The 21,825-nt window shown below is 33.4% G+C and overlaps 2 protein-coding genes and 1 long non-coding RNA gene across 3 annotated transcripts; 1 reads left to right on the top strand and 2 right to left on the bottom strand.

Annotated features, from left to right (window-relative positions):
- Positions 1-7,489: 7,489 nt before the first annotated feature.
- Blos1 (biogenesis of lysosome-related organelles complex 1 subunit 1) lies at positions 7,490-9,042 on the top strand. Its single transcript, XM_088232922.1, has 3 exons — positions 7,490-7,822; positions 8,033-8,105; positions 8,569-9,042. The coding sequence occupies exons 1-3, from the start codon at positions 7,762-7,764 to the stop codon at positions 8,804-8,806; spliced, it is 372 nt and encodes a 123-aa protein (XP_088089048.1). The 5' UTR covers positions 7,490-7,761; the 3' UTR covers positions 8,807-9,042.
- A 2,875-nt stretch (positions 9,043-11,917) lies between these two features.
- LOC148277409 (uncharacterized) lies at positions 11,918-12,564 on the bottom strand. The gene is made up of 2 exons (XR_015823483.1): positions 12,294-12,564; positions 11,918-12,094 (listed from the first exon to the last, which is right to left on the bottom strand). It is a non-coding gene; the product is annotated as an uncharacterized LOC148277409 (long non-coding RNA).
- A 3,326-nt stretch (positions 12,565-15,890) lies between these two features.
- On the bottom strand, positions 15,891-21,801 carry SrpRbeta (signal recognition particle receptor beta). The gene is made up of 5 exons (XM_088232932.1): positions 21,525-21,801; positions 21,274-21,440; positions 17,461-17,600; positions 16,725-16,856; positions 15,891-16,193 (listed from the first exon to the last, which is right to left on the bottom strand). The coding sequence occupies exons 1-5, from the start codon at positions 21,619-21,621 to the stop codon at positions 15,983-15,985; spliced, it is 747 nt and encodes a 248-aa protein (XP_088089058.1). The 5' UTR covers positions 21,622-21,801; the 3' UTR covers positions 15,891-15,982.
- Between the last annotated feature and the right edge of the window lie 24 nt (positions 21,802-21,825).

The following is a 21,825-nucleotide window of genomic DNA, read 5'->3' as shown; positions in this document are numbered from 1 at the left end:
CGGCATTCACAAACTGAGGGGGAGTAATTCTCCACGGAGGAAATCTCCCCTAGTTTGATATTCAATCCCAAAACAATCGCATTCAACTTACACTAAATCGAAACCCCAGGGTAGAAAGGGCAAACACGTTTCAGGAAACGTATAAACGTAATTATGAAGTTTTTTACAACAACACTAAATCTGTTTTTAAATGTCACGTCGCTCTATCTGGGACAGAAGAGAACGAAAGGAAAACAAATTTCTTGCGGAGTAAAAAAGGGAAATTCAACACGTGACTGTTTGGATCATTTTCTTCAGTTGTAAAACGATTTTTTCATTAAGTTCATTGCTTTCATTGTGGCTTAGTGACGTGGGGATCAGTAGAAGCAGGGGGAAAACTGCGCAAACGCAAGACGCTTTCTTGAAAGGACACGGTTAACAAAGACTGAACTGGGGTTTTAGAGGCTACAATAACAAAACATATGAGCATCAAACGCATTATATTGGCCATTTGTGTCTTTTGTAATGAGCTCTCATTACCCAATTCACAAACTATTGCATTGGATCAAGACGAAATTGCATTCAGGCCTGCACGGGTAGGAAAGATGGCTGCCTCCTGAAGCTATGCAATAATATGTATTTTGTGGGAAATGTTTTAGGATGCTTTGATAATATAACGTATTTTGGAAACTTTATTTTAATTTGTTATGTTAAGAGGCTTGAAATAAAAAAAAACAACAATAACAAATAATGAGACAGTTTTCAAAAGATGCAAAACTTTTTTTAGAGAGATAAAAGCATCACATTTACACAATTCGCACCCCCAGAAAGACACTATTGTAAGTCTAAATTTGGTTAGTTTGAGTTACGAATGCAGTTTAACCATTTTATTTTTCTTTCTTAGAAGAAAAGAACTCAGTATCTCTACGCTTTTTTTAGCAAGATATACCTACCACAAATATTAATTTTCTTTTAGGTTAATTCAGTAAAATATCGAGAAGAACCGGTTATTATGATGCTACAGTGATATTTTCATATTTTAATAGTCAAATAAGAAAATACCACAAATGGAATGGGCATTTTTGCTCTCCGAAAAAATGACCGATTTAGATCTACGACTGTGTACTTCTGGGGGTGCTGATTATTTATTAACTTAATACGCATTGGATGGGATGGGATTTTTTTTTAGGTAAAAAAAAAAATTACCCTCCCTATCTTTTCTCTCACCGATGGAGGTTAGAAATCTTCGCAGCCATTCTACTTTGTTGGCAGCTGCCCTGAACAAGGAATCAGTCACGCAAGTTTTTTAGCCAAGAGATGCGCCTTCTATCCAATCCTTCCCTGTAAAATGACTTGTAAAATGTTATACTTTTCGCCTCTCATTACATGCCCAAAGTACTCAAATGTTCTTTTCTTCATGGTCTTCAGTGCCTCTTTATCTTTTTTCGTCCATCGGATAACGTCATCGTTTCTGACTCTGTTCACCCAGGAGATTTTTAATATCCTCCAGTAGCACTACATTTTAAAGACTTCCTATCTTTTTGAAGTGGCTTGGGTGAACGTCCACGTTTCGAGGCCGTAAAAAAATACTGAGAAGACGTAACATCGTGCAATGCGCATTCGAATGTCAAAATTAAAGTTTTTACTGCAAAGGAGGTCACGCTTCTTGAAAAAGCAGTCTCGCGCCATCTGACTTTGATCTCTTGTGAGTGATCTATTTATCATTCAGCCAGCATCCAAAATATTTATATTGATGGACTTGCTCAATAACTTGCGCTTCAATTTCTAAAGCCATTGGGAAACCTTTCTCATGATTTATTCTAATATTTCAATTTTGGACCTATTTTCTGTCAACCTTAAATAACCGTGTTCAAAAATGGGAAACATATTGATTTACAGGTAGGTTAGAACTAATAATTTGGAGTACGCGACACTACGACGGGACCGCGGCCGTTTGTTTTGCGTATTTCCGGAACCTTTTTATAGAAAAAAAAATAAAAATATGAAAACCCTTTTATCTTGTATCTGAAAACAAAATCAGGATCTTCATTAAATTCACATTATTACAAGACAATAAATCTGAATAAAATTAAATCATGTTAAAAAGTATTGGTGCTTTCCGAAATTGATTATGACCATGTATATATTTTTAATTAAATCAATATTTGCGTTCTTATAAATTACCTAGACATTTAATTTTGAGGGCCATTTTCAACGAGTTGTAATAACTCACTATTAGAAAATGGAAATCAAGTTGGGGCAGAGTGGGATTCAAACGACGGACCTTTGAGCCGTGCGTCACTAGCCACTGGACCACAACCCGATTCGAAGAGAATTAGATTCTAGAGAATTCACTATAGGTACTGGAATGTATTTTTACTAAAAAAATATATTGTTTTAAAAACTAACAGCGAAGTTAGGTACTCTGTTTTCAAAAATTTGTATCTTTCACTAAAATATAAAACATTCTTTGATTTCATTCAACTTTTTTCAATACATTTAAATGTACATTTTTTTGGGTTTATTCCTCATCTTTCAACTAATATAAAACATGGTCTCGAGGTTTGAACTTATATATTCTAACTTTTGGTGAAAACATAATACTACGTATTTAAACTATAGTATATCAAACTTTTTTATCAACTTAACACTTATATGATAATTTGTTCTCTAGTGATATTATATTTTAGATAGCTTTTCACGGTTCGGATCGCATTTAGAAGTCCGTTCGAATTATATTTGGATTAGAGTTCGATTCTCGTTAATAAGTCATTTATAATTCGTTGCTATTGTTACAATTTGACAATATCGTGAGAGTAATGTAATTGGTGAGGTAAATATCAACTTTATTTTATTTTATTATGTTCCATTAATTTTATGATTTTCTGGTGTTCGGATATTGCATACAACAGGCGCAGAATACCGTCTGCTAAAATGTATCGAATAATAATATTATGCCTACCTACATCACAATCGCTCATCTGGAATAAGTATCGTTTTTGATGCTCTAAATATGTACCTACGTCAATGACGTCTAATAAATAGGTACGTTATTTTTATACTAGCTGCATCTAATATACAGCAAATATTGCGTTACCTTCAACAATTCGAAAAATATACAGGAAGTATTCTTGATACTCCCGTCGGATCTTTATTTCGTCAATGCGAAATTACACACGTTACTCTCGTTATTGGGAGATTCTTTTTTTTTGTTTGTTAGAAAGAAAGTTGAAATTAAAGAAACAAAAAAAACAAATTAATACAAATGGCGACCTATAAAGAATTGGTCCATGGTAACTAAAATATAGTTACTGAATAGTAACTAAAAGAGAGTTCTAGATTTCACAGCCTTCTTTCTCCTCTGAGGACGCGGCATTTTCACAATATCTCAATATTTTCTGCTTTCTAATGTTAATTTCATATTTACAATATTGGAGTTTTTCCAAATGTTTGTAGACAAACGACTGGATTTCACTCCCTCGGAAGTCGTTAAGATTAACAAATTACAACATCCCTGTTGTTGGAGAATACTTTAGAAGGGAGTATGGAAGTCTAGGCATTTACAGGACTTATGACCTGTTATTGGCTGGTTTAAGTGGCCACTTTACACACTGTGTAGCATTCACCATTTTGCCTATGTTTGAACATCCACATTTCTTCAACTCTTTCATTTGTTGAATTTAGTAAAGTTAAAGAGCTGAAACCTTTATTGTTGTGAAGAGATTCATCTGACTGACTGTGTCCATCCCTATTGAAATTGCTTAATTTTGTATTTCTTATGCTATCAACGGAACGTCTAACTCACATTTTCAACTCTCTGTAAACACTTCGACCACTGAAATAGACCAACTCGTTCCAGAGATACAACTTAACTAAGCGCGCGCCGTGTCCACACAAGCCCAAATTTAGACCCCGTGCGCAGCGCTGTGACGTCATCTCAAAACTCCCTCTCTCCCGCGACAAACTATTTCCGGTAATCAATAAAACGGACTCTCCAGTCATCTTCTTCTTATCAGACCGTTTCTTTCCATCTGCTGGATATAGGCCTCTTCCATATTTTTTCTGTCCTGGGCACTCTGTTTCCATCTATGTCTCACGAGTTTGACGATGTCATCAGTCCATTTCCTCTGTGGTCTCTCTATTTTCCTTTCAATTTCGTGGGGTCTCCTATTTTCATATCATATCCAGTCATAGTTTTAGATATTCTGTAATCTTCATAGCAAACGAGGCCCTCGAAAGTACACAAATATTGGTCGCGGCAAAACCTTACATGACACCAAGAACGAGCCATTAAATGTTTATTCGCATTTACATTTTTTTTAAAAGAGATCAAACTACGGTACACGTATGAACGTATTCACGTATGAAAATGATATACATGTAACCTTATTTCGTATTAATTTCTGTGTTACTCATTATCATGGAAACTACACAAGTGGGCCTTTACATGCGGAAATTCCAATAAATATTACAATATTGTCTGGTACCAGCTCCGCGAACAGCCTCAACGGCGAGGGTTGACAATACGAAAATTCGACAGCAATTCACACGTGACCGCTGCGAAAATGAATACACGACGGCGTTTGTTACGAGCGAACTAGCAAAAACATTATTAATTTTATATCAATATATATTGGAATTGTTAAACGACAAACTAAATAATAAAACGATTTCTTTTCTGCCAGGCAGATTTTTTTTTGGAACCGACACGTTTACGTCAAGCAGATCGCTATCGTCACAGGGTCGTTCAAAGGAGGACAATGCGGCCGCGCGCGGTGGTGGGGGTAATCATTGTTCCGCAGAGATAGTAGTCGTTTAGCCTGCCCGTCTATATCGGTGGCGATGTCTCGAGACAGTTTTTTGTCTTACAAATTGTTGTTTACACATGGACAATGATTGAGTCCTGGGACAAAATAATATTGTATTGTCTACTCGTAAACGGTATTTAAAAGGCAGCTGTGAAAATTTTTTAAAGTGTGTCTAAAATATAACTATGTAATTATCTACTTATTTCATACATTGGATTGTATTTAGAAATGAAACTATGTGTCTGTCAGTTGCAGAGCAATTGAAGCCTTTATTCGTCACACACGACGGCATATTTTTGCGTAGCATCACGATCTTATAACGATGAAAATCCGTTAGAAAATGAAGGCACAGGTTGAATTGAAATGCTATTTCTTCACATTAGTAACTAATAATACGGTTTTGACCTACGTTGTCTTATTTTACTAAATAATGCCTTAAACCGTTGTTCAGATGGTTGATATGTATGTATCAAAAACATGATTTATTTTCTCTTCAATTGTTCATTGTCATCATCATTATCATTCCCTTTCTGCATATAATGGTGTACAGGGTACTGCATTGGTACACTACTTACATTGTACATAGTAACCTAAAAAATATCTGTCACTGGCCTACCAAAAAAAAAAAATTTTTTTATGTTGATAATATTTCAATATCTTTATTAATGTGTGCATTCATTTGTTTATAAATAAAAGCATTATTTTATTTTTAATTTAATTTGATTGATAATTTTAAAACGAGAAAATAATATGCATATAGAATAGTTTTTCACCTTTTTTTAAATACATATTAAGTTTTTCTACTGACATTTCTTGGTAAGTGGAATAAAACTCTATACATATTTAAAAAATATAGTTGGAGAGGACAGCGTAGAATGGGGTAGCGAGACGCTGACTGCTAACGAGAGGTGACCGAAAATGGGGAGAAAGAACATCAAACAAATCTTATCTTAAATTTTCAAATTTAGTTAGTGGCGACAAGAGACGTTTCTTTGTACATCCTTATTTTGCGTTTCTTGGCGTCTCCTGCCGATTAATGTGTGTTTTTGAGTTTTCGAAATATTTGTTAATGCAATATTTGAATAGGCAATATTTCAAGTATGTCCAAGTTTGTGAACAAGGAATGAAATTCACCCATGTAGTTTTCAATATGGAGTTTACTTAAATTGACCAATCAACCAATTACAGTCCATAAGCCATGTAAATGTCTATGTCCTTTTTCCAAAATTGTTCTGCATCTCTGTCATAATATTTTTTTCGTAGTTATTTGCTTTTGGCAGACCAGTCCTGCAGTATAGTCTGTGGCAGTCGTGGTCACGTTACGAGGAGGAAAGCACGTCATTAGAATTTGCCTCCATCCGATTATGTCTTTAGAGCTTATGGAGGTCTCCTGAAGAGAGACGCAAGTTGCTTTTGTCACCAAGTCTATCCATCTAATAGGACTTCTTCTGCAAGGTCGAGTTACTTGACCACTAATTCTACTCGTCCTTGTATCACTATTTTTTCTATTTGTCCCTTTACCTCGTGACGTGGCTTAAGTCCTAAGAATCTAATAGTAATATATTTTAGCTGTAAAAAAATTTAAAAAGGTACTAAAGACCACAAAGAAAAGAAAATTTGAGTACTTGGGGCATGTGATGAGAGGGAAAAAATATAACATTTTACAAGTCATTTTACATGGAAGGATTGAAACAAGACGCAGTGCAGTTAGAAGGCGCATCTCTTGACTCAAGTATTTACCTGACTGGTTCCATTTCAGCACTCAGTCCTTGTTCAGGACAGCTGCCAATAAAGTAAGAAATTTTGCGATGATTTCCAACCTCCATCGAGGAGAGGAAAGTTAAAAAGAAGCATAGACGTCGTTTTCCCTTTTCAATTATCTGCCGGTGTTAAAAACATTAATTTATCAATTTAATACAGGTGTATGTGTCCTTCAGGAACTTCTTAGTAAAATTGACGAAGCTGGTAGAGTAATGGGCTTGAACATCAATGTGGCCAAAACAAAGATCATAGTGTTTAGCCGAAACCCTCACAATAATGCTGTATTGCGAATAAATGGTCAAACAATAGAGAGAGTGACTAACTTTAAATACCTCGGCAGTCAAATCACTTCTGATCTGGATCTGAATAAGGAAATAAGATGCAGAATAGAAATAGCACGATCAGCATTCAATGGCATGAAATTCTTCTGCAGTGATAGTCTTAATTTAAAACTGAGACAGAGGATGGTCAAGTGCTATGTGTGGTCAATACTGCTCTACGGGGCTGAAACATGGACTCTCAAGGTGAACTCCATGAACCAATTAGAGGCTTTTGAAATGTGGCTTCACCGGAGAATGCTGAAAATCCCGTGGACAGATTTAGTGACCAACGTGGAGGTGTTGAGACGAGCCAGTGCCGAAAAAGAACTACTGTCCTCAATAAAAAAGAGAAAACTCGCATATCTGGGCCATATCATGCGCGGAAGCAAATATACGCTTCTACAGCTGATTATGATGGGAAAGATCGAGGGAAAGCGTGGAGTTGGAAGGCGACAGGTGTCCTGGCTTAGAAACATCCGCGACTGGACGGGAGTGCGCGGGGTTGAGGCGCTGTTCCAGTTGGCGCAGGACCGGAATGCCTACTCTAGAGTGATCGCCAACGTCGGGGAGACCTGATATGGCACAGAAAGAAGAAGAATAATTAACTGTGTTATAAAATTAGATTTTGTGAACTTTACTAAAAATAGGAAGATGTATTTGGATATTACTCGTAATTTAAATTACTAAAATGTAGTCTCTCGTTATGAAGTTAGGTAGAGTTTCTATGGTGGGATGTGCCATCTGTCAATTTGACGTCAGATTCAGATATAAAATTCCCAAAACAAATAATTTATACTAAACTTGATGTTTGTTATGGGGACATTTTGAATTTTGAAATAGTATTATACCGGTAAAGAAGTAGAGAGCTTCGTCATCCTTGTATTTAAACAAAAATGTTGTCTTCATTAGTTCGTGAACACCAAAGTAAACAAGCTGCCAAAAAAATTGCACAGGGTTCGTAATATTTATTTTATACAAAAACAAATTCTTTGTAATATTTTCCATATTAATATGTACATGAGCAGTGCACATACGTCAACCATTTTTTTTTTAAATTAACGATATGTTTACAAACAGACATTTTACAAAATTACAACCCTTCTTATTTTTAACCTTTGTTTTTTTACATTATATTTTTTGACATAATTCCTTGTATATTTCCAGAACAAAAGCGAAAAGAGGCAGTGGCTTCAGCAAATAACCTTACTCAAGCATTGGTAGATCATCTAAATGTTGGGTAAATTATTTATTTATTTGTTTCTGTCAGCCAAATCACCTGAGCACACTTTATCATATAATAACCTACTTGTTCGGTAACCAGACTTAGTGTCCTAAACTTACTGACAGCTCTTTAAGTTAAAAATGGACTGAACTGGTTTGAATTTTATGTAGTTATTTGTTCCGAAACAGACAAAATTTAAGAATTAAATAAAACGTAATAATTTAAAACAAAAGTAATCAGCGTAGTTTCAACTGGTTTCTTGATTATAATGACACTAATAATGTGTCTTTTTTTATGAATCAACATTTTTCCCAAATAGTGTTAATATTTAATGTTGTATTTTTTCATCCCTCAAACTAAAATTAAAGCTACTCGATTATTAACCAAGTCGCTTAACAACCTAATCATAAAAACAAAACTTGGTCATTAGCAAGGAGTACTTGTGCGCTAATTATTTGTTACTTTTTGTTTAATCTAGTGTCGCCCAAGCATACTTGAACCAAAAACGTTTGGATGCCGAGGCCAAGCAATTGCATCAAGGAGCTATTGGCTTTGCTAAACAAACTCAACAATGGCTTACTTTAGTAGAGAGTTTTAGCAGTGCGCTCAAGGAAATTGGTGATGTTGAAAACTGGGCTCGAAGTATTGAAACCGACATGAGAATCATCACAGAAGCGTTGGAGTGTGCATATAAAGTCACACAAGAAACTCCATGACGGTAGATCAAGTGTGTTTTGTTCACACTCATAAGTATGTGTACAAGGTTAAATGTGAATAGAAGTATACACTGAGTAGTCAGTATCATTCTATTTATTTAATTGTAATGAAATTATTATTTGAATGAAAACAATCAACGTTGCCATATTGATACAATTGCTATTGTTATAAATTCAATAACAAAACAACCACCTATCTTACAATACATGAATAAATTGCATTTTAAAAAGGTTTTAATTTTTTTTTTTTTTGCACCACAACAGGCCAGGAGGCCCAATCACAGTAGTGAATCACATCACAGAACAAATGATGATAATAAATTTTGTTGGCAGTTGAGTGTGATGTCTTAATTTAATATTTGTATTTATCCATTTCTGAAAATGACCACAAGCCTGAAGTTTGTAGTATTATAGAATATCTTATTAGTCCGAATACAACGCAATATTTTTTACTCAAAATATTTTTCTAAAAAAAATATTTGCTTTATATTCGTTATTTAGGCCATGTCCAGATGTATCAGAGTTCGCAATGCCTACGCACACAGCCAAGCTTTTTCGCCTATTTCACACATAATTTATGTGTCAGTATTTTGGTGAGATCTGGGGGCTGTAGAGGAGACTTTTCAAGCAACACTGATGGTAATTCAGTTGTGTCTGAATAAAAAAAACATATTTTTATAATACCTTATTCATTTTTGTGTTATATTTTAATTATTCCAAATATATAGGTCCCATTATATTCGGGCTAATACGATATATATTTAAAGCCCAAAGACGGTTGTTTTATTACTGCACAAGATTTTTTTATTCATATTATAATGTTTATCCACAAACTACATATATAGAAACTATTGGGAGTTGAAGAAAGAGATAGAAAAAAAAACTGATCATCCAATTACCACCAGAATTAAGGTTGGGAAAATTTTGTGGGGTCCCCGTGAATAGTTCTCACCCTCCAAGCCCTGGGCCGTGATTATGATGGAAAGCTAAGGACATCATACCTTCACCATGACTATATATTTGAAGATAAATTCTCTCGAGCGATTACAAAGATACACTACCGACCCCCCATCTTTTGGGTAGGTACATCAATATGAAACAAGGGGAAGCGTACATCACGTACACATATCTACGCATTAAATAAACATAGCTCTATTATGACGTCATAGTTAAAAATAAATTCTCCTGAGCTATTACAAAGGTACACTACAGACCCCCCCCACCTGCAAGTTTTGATGTAAGTACATCGGTTTATACTGACGGGTCTAGTAACCCTCGATAGGCATATCATCATCATCATCATCATTCCCTTTTCGCTATTCTAGTGTGAAAACACCCTTTTAAATAAATATTTCATATCAACCATGTTGGGAATCGAACCCGAGACCTCTTGCATGGCAGGCTAACGCGCTGACCATTACACTACAGGGCCGACAATCTATGCCTTCAAAGTATTAAAAGCGTCAAAAAGTTTATTCCACAGAGAAATTTTTCCTTTAATTGTGATTTATTTAAATTTTTCATCATTCTGAGGTTGGCACTTTTTGTTCTTAAAAGCCTATTAAAAACATGAGATAAATAAGTAAATTTTGAAGTCAAATTAAACTCCGACATAACTGTCGGTTTTGAAAAAAAGGAACGCCTAGAGAAAGATCATACGCCTAGATGCACAGAGAATGTGTCTAGATTCTGCCCCATTAACATACAAGAGCATCTATGTGTCAAAATGTTGCCACTATGAAAATAATTTTAGTTATTATATTTTTTCCATCTGTTTTACCATCTTCCTGAGTGTACGTATCGAGACATTAAAGGAGCCGGCTTTGTAATTGCTTGTTAGATAAATACAGATGATCATTAAACATACTGTCTTGGTAATTGTCAAAAGTCATATAAAAATCATGTTCAATAGAGCATTTTTTGCTTAAATTGGGAGTTATTGGAATTTATAACCGCTTTTTTTTAGTCGGCCTCGTGGTGTAATGGTCAGTGCATTTGCCTACCATTCAAGAGGTCTCGGGTTCGATTCCTGACATGGTTGAAATGAAATATTTATTTAAAAGGGTGTTTTCAAACACCTTCATGGAACAAAAATAATCAAGATACGCTGCGATTGGTGTACCAATGCAGTGCCATATGCACCATTAGGTGTGGAAAGGGAATGATGATGATAATCGCTTTTAAGCGTGCACTTTTTATCACAGAAGCCTATTAAAAATATAAATGAGAACCTACATCTAGAAGTTTCGGAAAGGTTCATTCTAGCAAGGTATTTGTTCAATCTAGGCTCTTGTGATAACCCTCACTTGATTTCGGCTGAGCTTAATTAGGTCGAAAGCAAATCTTTGTTGTGAGTCTTTTATCTGTTCCTTCGCATGGTGCTTACCAGGTACTTGTTGCCAGAGTTAGGCTCTGTTCCCTAATAGTGACACAAAAACGTGCCCGTTTATTTCAACTAAGGCTGCATTCAATGATCATGCATATGCTACCAAAAATTGGAGGATACTCAATTTTTGTACATAAAAAAGATTGCACTTCAATGTTAACAATCAACATTCGTTTTTGGTGGATCCCAATCAGATTCTTCCCTCAAATTCCTTATAATTTTGACCTATTTATTTCTTTTCACTGGATTTTGGGGAATGAAAAAATAAAATAAAACATAATTCTGTTAGTCCACCCCTGTAACTAAGAGCTTCACAATTGCGCCGCTAAGCGTAGTTTGACGTTTACAAAAAATAATATTTATATTTAAATATTAATTACTTTAAGGTTTGTTAATCACTCATGAACAAATATTTACGAATGAAAAGTTACATAATCCTTTTTACAATGTTTGTCCAAAAGTTGTTTACACACTTTCATGACACAAGCAGGCGGCGTTATGGTTTCGATTCTAGACATCACGCCTGGCTGGAGGTCGAAGAACTACTTAATACGCGTTGAGCATGAGTGAGGGTTTGGGCATGAGTTAAGTGTCATGATTTTTGAGAGCTCATGGCCTTTTTAAGCAAAGATTATTAGATGCCACTTTTAAGGACATCTCATTTTTTGAAAATTTATAGTTACCAACTTGTTCCTGAAACCTGATAATTTTATAAATGAAAGACATTTAAAAGCTTGACAGAAATGTTTTATTTTAAAGATACAATGATGTTAAACATTTTATGAATTTTCGAATATAATTGAGTTTGTTGTTTTTTAATATGTTGTGATTTGTACAGTTGAATAGTCATATCTATTAACCACATGGACCATGCCTAGAACGTTGAATACCAATTATGCTAACTGAAAAGAAGGAATTTTATTTTTAAAATTGCATAACATACAACCAATAATTTATTATTTTTTTATCAGAGTTGGACTACCCGAACAGTTACCAGTGTGAAAGTTAATAATAGTCGTAACTTTCCAAATCTATTACCCCAATTTCTAAGATGTTTATCAAGTACATTATTTGAGTTGTTTTTTTTAAATAACAACTTACCTATAACAACAATTGCTATAACAATTAAAACTAAAGATTTATGAGCCTCAAACATTTCACTTAGGAATCCTTCACTTTTTGGCACCGGTTTTACCATCTTTCAATTTAATTAATATTATTAGATGTGAAATTTTAGCTATCTAAACAAGAGAATCATCAGAATTATTAGTGTCAAAGAAACATACTTGTGAATCAAAATTCAAAAAAAGTACAATGAAATTACTAAGTAGGCACCTAATCCATATTGTTATCTAGTAGTTATGAAAACAAATATACCATCCAATGGCAAATTAGAAAGTAATAACAATAAATTAAATACAAGAGACAAGAACACTATTTTTAAATTAATAAAATTTGAATTTCCTAGCCTTACTACTTTTGTTTGAATTTACATTTATTTGCCGTAAAGTTTGTATTACATTTTTTTTTCCTGTTAATTCAGCCAGAAACATTCCGCAAATTATACTGCATTCTGTTATGAAGAAGATTTCTCCAAGAAAATACTGTATTTTCTGAATAAGCTGAACTGAACAAATTCAGATACTATTTTCATACCTGTTTTTTTTTTCCCTTTATACCTGTAATGTGGACTTATTAGGTATTTAATGAGAAAATTCAGCCCCACGGGAAATTGGATATAAAAATAGTACATGCGATAAAAATTAGAATATTAAATTGTACAGCGTAATTTCAAAAATCCAAAAGTTAAAAAATCATAGATCTGGTAATACTGTAGGATTTGTTTGTTGAGGGTTGGAGCTCCTACCCCAGTTAGTGTTTAGCAGAAGACACAAGGTTTCTGTTTAATGCATATTTATTACATGGCGAATAAATAGTGAATTGTGTCGCGCGAGTGTTACGGCGCTGAGGAGTTGAACTGGCTGCACTGGGACTCACTAATTGACTGAGCGTTACCACACCCTGTGGTCTCTTTATAGGCCACTTTCCTTTGTTCATGTCTCTATAGTGTGAATGTACTGTTGGACATCACTCTTAGGTCTTGCGGAATGTAATTTATTGTATTCAATACACAACTATGACTTGCTTTATCGGTCATCGCTCTATTTCAGGTAAAACGATTTAGCATGTGTGTGTCATTGATCATAGACTATGAACCCCACAATATGATACATAATTTATTTATTTTTTAAACCACTGAACTTCCTCATTGAGATGTCAACTATGGTGTCACCTTGATTATTTATTGATTACATGAGGGTAAGATAGTACATGTATATAATATTGCCTTCTGAATACCTTAATAGTCATAGATCAAATAAATAAAACAATATATTTCTGTAAAAAGTTTATTACCTAAGATTAAAAAATATGACATCTTGCATAATGTTTTCATTTTTTAGTTTGCTAATAAGGAACTTACAAGGTTCATACATCAATCGGGAGTAAAAAAACTAAGGTTTGTCTTTCTATTTTACAAAAATTCAAATGAAATTGTAAGAACGGTCTTACTAACATTGGTTTTCAAAAAATTACAAAGTTATATTTTAAATATAAGAAACTACCAATGTACTTATTTTTATATTTTAAAAAATATGATTTTTTAACATTAAAAATAAACCTATCCACCACCCAGGAAAATACATTTAAAACATGATACATATTTTAATTAAGCGTGCAAGTGAGAAACATTAATAAAATATAAAAAGTTAAAAAGAAAACAATTAACATAGTTCCGATCCTTTTCAGGTAGTTTACATTAAGTCACCAACTCACAATGGAATTTTTCTCTGGCTAATTTTTAAAAAAATTATGTCAATTTATAGTGGTCACTAGAATATTCTAGTGATTTTTGGACAGGAAATGTTAAGATTATTTTACTAACTGGATATAATGGATACATTTGAAATGTATTGATAATTTAAAGCATCTTTGTATACTTTATGATCCATATTTGGAGCACTCACTTTGTGATTACCATATAAAAATTTATTTTTATTAGTACAAAATTTTAATGAATTCAACAAATACGAACTAATTACAGAAACAACCTGTTTTTAGAGCTTTAACAGTAACAGGTAACGTTTTTAAAATCTGGCAAGTTAGTTCTGTTAACAAAATTTTCTTTTAGAACTTTCTTAGAATAGGAATTTGGAATTTCTGGTATTCAAACAATTCATTTAAGTATACAATTGGCTTAAAAATCATAAAATGCATCTTAAAAATATATCTAGCATTTTTTTCCTTAATTCTTTAAAATAAAATGAACAAAATCCTATATTTAAAAAAGATTACGAGGTGTGTAAAGTAATGAGACTGGTTACATAGTATTCGATGGAGTAACGCTGGTGACGCAGGACTTGGAGGGGAGGCGGGTAAACATGTGACACGCCGTCAGTGCAAGTTGGTTGTCCGTAGTGCCTGTTTTAGTGAAGCAGGTTTTGCTTGTATGTTCTGATAATGATAATTTCGAGCAACGGTGTGCGATCAGGGTTTGCTTCAGACTTTGTTCGCAAAGATTTTTTGCCTCCACGCAAAGAGGTTAATCGACACTTAATCAAGAGGTTCTTGAAAGACCTCCCAAAAGAGTCATGCGTGTGAGCCCAAATATAAAAAACAACCGGGTGTTCCATCTGTGTAATGTTATTGGAATAAAAAAAGTGAAAAAAAAAACAGTCTTGTTACTTTACTTACACATGTAGGTGTTTTTAGGCTGACTTGCCTGATAGAGACGCAAAATTTTATCATAGTAAAAATATTTAATGATTGGACAATAACATGTAGTTAATATGATTCACAGCCGATTGGTCAAGTTATTTTACGCAAAATGATCAGTCTTTATTAGTATGATATAAAATGAGCTAAGCAATGTTGTAGATATCATTGACAAATTGAAAAGAAACACCAATTTAAATTTCAGTACATACATATTGTGAAAAATAGTAAATACTTTGAACCAATTTCAATTACTCAAGTTGTCCATATAAATATAAAATAATGGTTTATTGTATAAGATCTACAGCCTGTTAGATAAAAATTCGGTAATCAGGTGGCAGAAGTGACCATCTGTAATTTTTTTCAGTTTTTTGGTTTTCATTTTAATAAATATTTCAGTTAATACACATAGAAAAAAAATGACACCAATATTTAAATTGGTAATTTATAACTGGTAACTGGACAAAACACCAAAATATTTTGTTTGCAGATTAAATCAAAGATTATTCCAGCTCTCATGAACATTTTCGAAAATTACAAATGGTTTCCTCTGCCATCCGACTACCAAAAATTCCAAAAATTGCAATTTAGATTTTATGTCAAATTAAACAGATTTTTACTTGATTAGAGGTAAAAAAAATCTCTACCCATTTTATTAAACTAAAAATTTTCATCGCTAATTAAATCTTTGTCCATTTTGTATGTCCAAAGCTTAGTAAATACACAAGTATTTTGTTTCTCAGGCACAATTTTTAAATTTTCTTTATATGCGGTAAACTTAATTTATCAATGATAATAATGACTTTGTTAAATTTAAACTTTTTATTTCAACTTTCAACGTATCTCTGAATGACTAAGGGATATAAATGTGATTTTTGTATTCATTTATGGGTTATAAGGGTATAAAATGAAGAGATTATAAGGTTGGTTGGAAAACACCTTTTAATTTTGTGGTTTGCCACGGTAAAATTATACGAGTAAGATGATACACGTGTAAATCACTTAAATGCAGTAATTTATGCCATGGCTTCGAGCCATTTAGACAAGCACGCGAGGTTTGCACCTGTCTCGGAATCTTCATCCACCGCACTGATTTCTCCAATTTCCACCTTCATTGACAAATGAGCGAATTCAAAATCTTTATCTTTCTTTCCCAGGAAGGTATTATTTTTATGAGAAGTGTCTACTGATTGTAGTTGACTTGATTTTGTTTTTCTCACGAGGTTCCTGTAAAAAAAAATTTTTTAATTATTCATCACACAAGATCCTTATGTTTCATCTCTTCTATTTGTTTCACAAAATAGGAACGAATCTTAAAAAGCTTTTTCATACATTTCATTATACATGACATATTTACAAAAATTAGATAGGTACATTAATGAGCAATAAGTATGATTCACACTAAGTATAATATCCTGTTTTGAGATAGCCAACAAACTTTAGTTTTTTGTTAATAAGTTGAACATTAACAAGAAAAATATGAAATAGCAACTAGGGTTAATTAAGGTTACTTTTTAACACTTTGTTATAATATTTATAGTGTTTATTCCATTTTTTAATGATAAAACTTAATGCAAGGGCGATTTATTTCAACATAAAAGGTTAACAAGAAATAACTGTACGAGAGATTATTAAGAATGTAGATGAGGCAATATGTATAATAATGTAATTTAGTAATAATGATTTTTGTTTGTAAAATGATTGAATATGGTTGAACACATTTTATATTTGTATGTCTATCAAAAACATTTTACTTACATTTCTTTCTCCAAAAGACTCTGAATAATACTACTGCTTTTTGCCAGGGGCTGGTCTTGCTTATTGCACAAAATCAAAACTGAAGGAGAATTTTTCATTATAACTGGGTCCGATAGTAAGTTGTATAAATATCTGAGAAATAAAAAACAACATATGAACATATAAAAGTAAAATAATAACATTCACGCTCTTCATATTATTGCTTTAAAATAAGCTAGTAGCATTGTAAACGGAATGCGTGCACGCTTAATTTATTAAAATTGACTTGTGACTTGTAATCCATGTAAAATTACATTTTAATAGTAATTTGTGATTGCTTAAGCTAATAATAGATGTTTATATATTGTTCATAATATTGGCGAACTAACATATAGCCATTTCGACGACAAATCATCTCAAGGGTGTATTAACTAAGGTTTCATCCCTTTCAATTCACAAAAATCAACAAAGTTAAAGAAATATGAATTACATTGTTTTTTCACAGTGTGTAAAGTGATCCAATTGAACCAGCCACAAGGCCTGTAAATTCTTTGACTTCCATGTTCCTTTCTCAGCTTCTCCATCTGCTGAAGTTTCTATCAATCGCAATAATGTTTCATATTTACTAATTCATAAATAAATACAATTTAGTCATTTAAATAGACTATATAAGGCTCAAAAAATAATAACTATGCTTAAAAAATAGGTCCTGCAGTTAAAATTATATAAATATACTATATATTATAAGTCAACATACTCAGCATCGTCACGAACATCTTTTTGTAAGGTAACAGAATCCACTACGTAGACAATGCCGCACGCTCCTCCCTTGTACTTGTCATATACTTGTTCGCGGACTCTTTCTTGTCCAGGAATGTCGACGATTTGTAAAACCCCCTAAAAGAAAAAACAAATTAGAAGTAATCATCATCATCATTCCCATTTTTGCACCCAACGATGCATGGGGCACTGAATTGGTATACATAAGCAGTATTTCTCCAAAGCATTTTTTGTCGCGTGAAGGCAAGATAATCAGTCTTATGTTTAAAGTGCCAGTACAGGGAAATGAAAAATCTCAATGCCAAAACACCCTATCAAATATATATTTAATGTCAGCCTTGTCGGAAATCGAACCCTAGACCTCTCGTATCGCAGGCAAAAAAATATGACAGTCGAAATCTTGACATAAGTAATGTCAAGATTTGTAGGGAATATAAGTTAAATAAATACCACATCCCACCCATAAACTATTTAAAGAGAGAGGAAAAGGTTTTTAGTTATGGCTTGAAACTTTTTGTTGTTCTTTTATTTATTGGATGGTAACATAAGTAAAGGTGAATACATCATTTGAAGGAAAATTTTCTACTCTACAAGATATAATGTTTGCTATTACGTCACAATACTATTTTATTTGATTACAAGCCTTCAAAATGGAATGTCAAGTAGACAAAAGCATTTTCAAAACCTCCTTTAGTTCACCTCACGCACATGTTCAATCGAGGGAATAAAGCAGCCAAAGTTGCTTGTGACATTTGCGCAGTGTACGGTGAAGATTCTATGAATTATTGACCAATTTGTCGATGTTAACATAAGTTGTGTCGTATTTTCCAAACGAAGAGAGCAAGAGGACTCAAAAAAAAAATTACACAACAAGAACATAATAACTGGTATGTTTATATTGAATATGTTTTTTTGTTTTTATTATGTAATCAAATGATCAAGATACACTGCACCAATACAGTGCCCCATGAAACCCTGCACGTGGATAGGGAAATAAAAATGATAACAAAGAAATGGTTCACCGGCATTCCGTTTTCACACCTAATGGTGCATAGGGCACTGCATTGGTACACCAATCGCAGCGTAGCATGATCATTTTTTGTTACATGAAGGTAAGATGATCAGTCTTACGCTTCAGGTGTCAGTCCAGGGACTATGCAATATTCTAGTGTAAAAACACCCTTTTAAATAAATATTTCATGTCAACCTTATTGGGAATCGAACCCGAGACCTCTTGCGAGGTAGGCAAACGCATTAACCACCACATCGCAAGGCCGACAAACGAAGAAATGGTTCAGTCTATTTATACTAATTATTTTAATTGAGAGTTCTACGCATACATTTATCGTCACCATAATAAATCATTGACTACCTACATATTATTCTACCAGATGTGTGGGATCGGTGATGCACAGATGTTTTTCTTTTGTTTAAATGTGCAATGCATAAATACAATTATATTTTTGTTTGTTAAGTTGTGTCATTGTTCAAGTTCAACTTATTTATAGAATAATTGTTGTTCATCTTTATCAAAAAAAGATAAGACAAAATGAAAAAAAATATATAAAACGAAAAGCATATAAGGTTATCAAGTGAATAACCTCGATCTGAATATAATACAAATAAACACAATTTATCTTTAGGGGTAGACAGAGAATAGAAAGCCACTCTACTCTATCTTAACATACAAATCCTATTTACATGTCAAAAGTCGGAATAATCGGCGCGCGTGCATGAGAAGATGTATGAATGTAGAGGAAGCGAGATCCGTAGGCAAAGATAGAGTGTTGTGGTGTTCTATCCTCTCTGCCTACCCTTACGGAGAAACGGCGTGATGGTTTGTTTGTTTATTTGTTAATTGTGAAAATACAAGACATATTCAGCAAAAAAGTACAAGTAAAAATAGGAGTAGCCCAGGGGTCAGTAATTGGTCCCATAGAATACCTGATATACTGTAACTCTATGGCAAATGTCATACGACACTCACTGTGCTATCAGTTTGCAGATGATACTGCAATTGTTGCTATTGGAGACACACAAATAGACGCGCAGCAAAAACTGAAATCGGATTTTAATAAGATGGTCGCATGATTATAGCCTAACAATAAATACAAAGAAAACGAAAGAGTTAAACATTACGTCCCCATATAATAGACCAAAAGAAGATTTGTTAATATATGCACACTGCACACACTCACGAATGTTTGCATAAAAATCTACAAGACTGCAAATGCACAAAAATAGATCATGTATTAAAATATAAGTATTTAGGTATTATTATGGATTCCACTCAATTGGGAAGAACAGGTAAAAACAGTTTGCAATAAGCTAAGAGTTTGCCTACTTAACGTGTACCATTTAAAACCATATATACCATACCAAGTGCTAAGACTAGTTTACTTGGGGCTAGTTGACCCAATAATTCAATATGGATTAAGAATATGGGGACTAAATTTCAGACAGTAAGTTCAGACAGAGTCTTGAACTTACAGGTACAAATCTTAAAAACTATCGTACCTGTAAAAATAAAGATTGAGGCAAAAAACAACAATAAAATAGTATTTGATTATGTTAACGTTTTGCCAATTGACAAACAGTGTCAGTATAATAGCGGCCTCCGTGGTGTAGTGGTCAAGACGCTTGACTCACACACGGAAGGTTCCGGGTTCGATTCCCGGTGAGAACACAAAAATTAAATGTGATTTTTCTCAAGCCTGGTTGTTATGTGATGTAATTCACCACTGTAATTGGGCCTCCTGGCCTGTTGTGGTGCAAAAAAAAAATAAGATAATGACAGATCATTTCCTCAATTGCAGTTTTAAATCCAAAGTAACCCACCAGATCGTGACCCGACAAGTATCGGCACAGCAGCTGACGGTACCATGACAGAAGAACTACTATGGAGATAGAACAATGGGGAGTGTAGTACCAAAACTGTACAATTTAATACCAGCTGAAAACCGTGAGGAAAAAAACCTAAATTCATTAAAAAAAAATAGTCAAAAAATTATTAAAAACAGCAAGTGAAACGTAAGTGTGCATATAAATATATTTTATTCTTTATTTATTTTTAAACTATGTATTACTAATGTAATAAATGTAATGTAACCCGCAGACAAGCTTCGGCTTTGCAGGAACAAAAGTACAAATATGTACGTTACTGATTTGTTAAAATGAATAAAACTTTTTAAAAAATTAAAAAAACAATAATTTACTCTCATCATTATGATCATCATGCCCTTTTTCGCACCTAGTGCCTTTAAAATCAATATTTCAGCCCACCCAGCAAGGAATCGAACCCATGACCTTAAGAATGGTAGGCGAAGACGCCAACCAATTCACAACGAGGTGGACTTATCTCCACTTGATTTCCTTATTCAGGATTATAACCTGAGAGCAGCTATTGATTCGAGAACACTCATCCAGGGTTCTGGTTCTATTTCACACACATAACTATATTATTTATACGCCTGGGCACAAAAAAAACTGATAAATATAAGATTGCATAATATTCCTTCATCCCGTTATAAAATTAGGTATTTCGCAAATGTGTTATTATTTTTTAGGTACCGCTACAATTATTTTTGTTGAAAAAACAAACAAAAATAAATTATTACAGGACTAAATATGTCAGTCAACTTTTTTGGCTTGGGCAGTAAAATATTTCATACATTTATTTATAATTCTACACGTATTGCAAGGTAGGTTATGATTTCAAATAGCATAAAATAAATTATTTGTGTGAAACACTGAGTAAAAAATCAAAAGGTTATAAAGAAAATTAGCATACATTATCACTGGAGAATTCCCCAACATTTTCTTTGATGGAAGTGTGAGTTTGTCTGAATTCAGAATGCAGAAGCCTGGCAAAGATAAGTGTTTTTCCCGAATCACTAAGACCGGTCAACAAAACTCCGCGTCTAGCATATTGTCTTCGACTCCAAAGCCAGAAAATTACTGGAAAAAAATAATTCATGTGAAGACTCCATATTTAAAAAAATTAATTAAATTAAGGTGATAAATATATAAGTAAATACGTACACAAAGTAAGAAGTAATATAACAATAGAGACGACACTGACTAAATAAACATTATTTATGTTATTATCAGGAATAGAATTTGGGGCTTTTCTCGCCATAATATTAAATCTTTTTTATCTTCACTAAACAGCGTAAATTCGGCTCGACAAAAGACTGAACCTAAGCTAACTAACAACTCAACCGCTCACAGCTCTAAACGTTTTACTTTTTAATTACTTTTACAGATTTGTATCGTGCAAAATGACAATGACAGATCGCCGATCGTCGAAATTGAAACTAAAACTTAAAACTGACTAAAACCC

This window comes from Micrasema longulum, unplaced genomic scaffold (assembly GCF_059751315.1).
Source record: "Micrasema longulum isolate JH-2025_06_02 unplaced genomic scaffold, ASM5975131v1 h1tg001038l, whole genome shotgun sequence".
In the NCBI taxonomy this organism is placed as follows: domain Eukaryota; kingdom Metazoa; phylum Arthropoda; class Insecta; order Trichoptera; family Brachycentridae; genus Micrasema; species Micrasema longulum.
The sequence above is the reverse complement of the archived record's forward strand: the minus strand, read 5'-3'. Positions and strand labels throughout refer to the sequence as shown.

Coding starts and splice junctions, on each gene's coding strand:
- Blos1 (XM_088232922.1), top strand. CDS start 7,762: ATGTTGTCTTCATTAGTTCGTGAACACCAAAGTAAACAAGCTGCCAAA. Junction 7,823..8,032: donor TGCCAAAAAAATTGCACAGG/GTTCGTAATATT, acceptor GTATATTTCCAG/AACAAAAGCGAAAAGAGGCA. Junction 8,106..8,568: donor GTAGATCATCTAAATGTTGG/GTAAATTATTTA, acceptor TGTTTAATCTAG/TGTCGCCCAAGCATACTTGA.
- SrpRbeta (XM_088232932.1), bottom strand. CDS start 21,621: ATGGCGAGAAAAGCCCCAAATTCTATTCCTGATAATAACATAAATAAT. Junction 21,441..21,524: donor TATATTACTTCTTACTTTGT/GTACGTATTTAC, acceptor ATTTTTTTCCAG/TAATTTTCTGGCTTTGGAGT. Junction 17,601..21,273: donor GGGAATTCTCCAGTGATAAT/GTATGCTAATTT, acceptor TTTTTCTTTTAG/GGGGTTTTACAAATCGTCGA.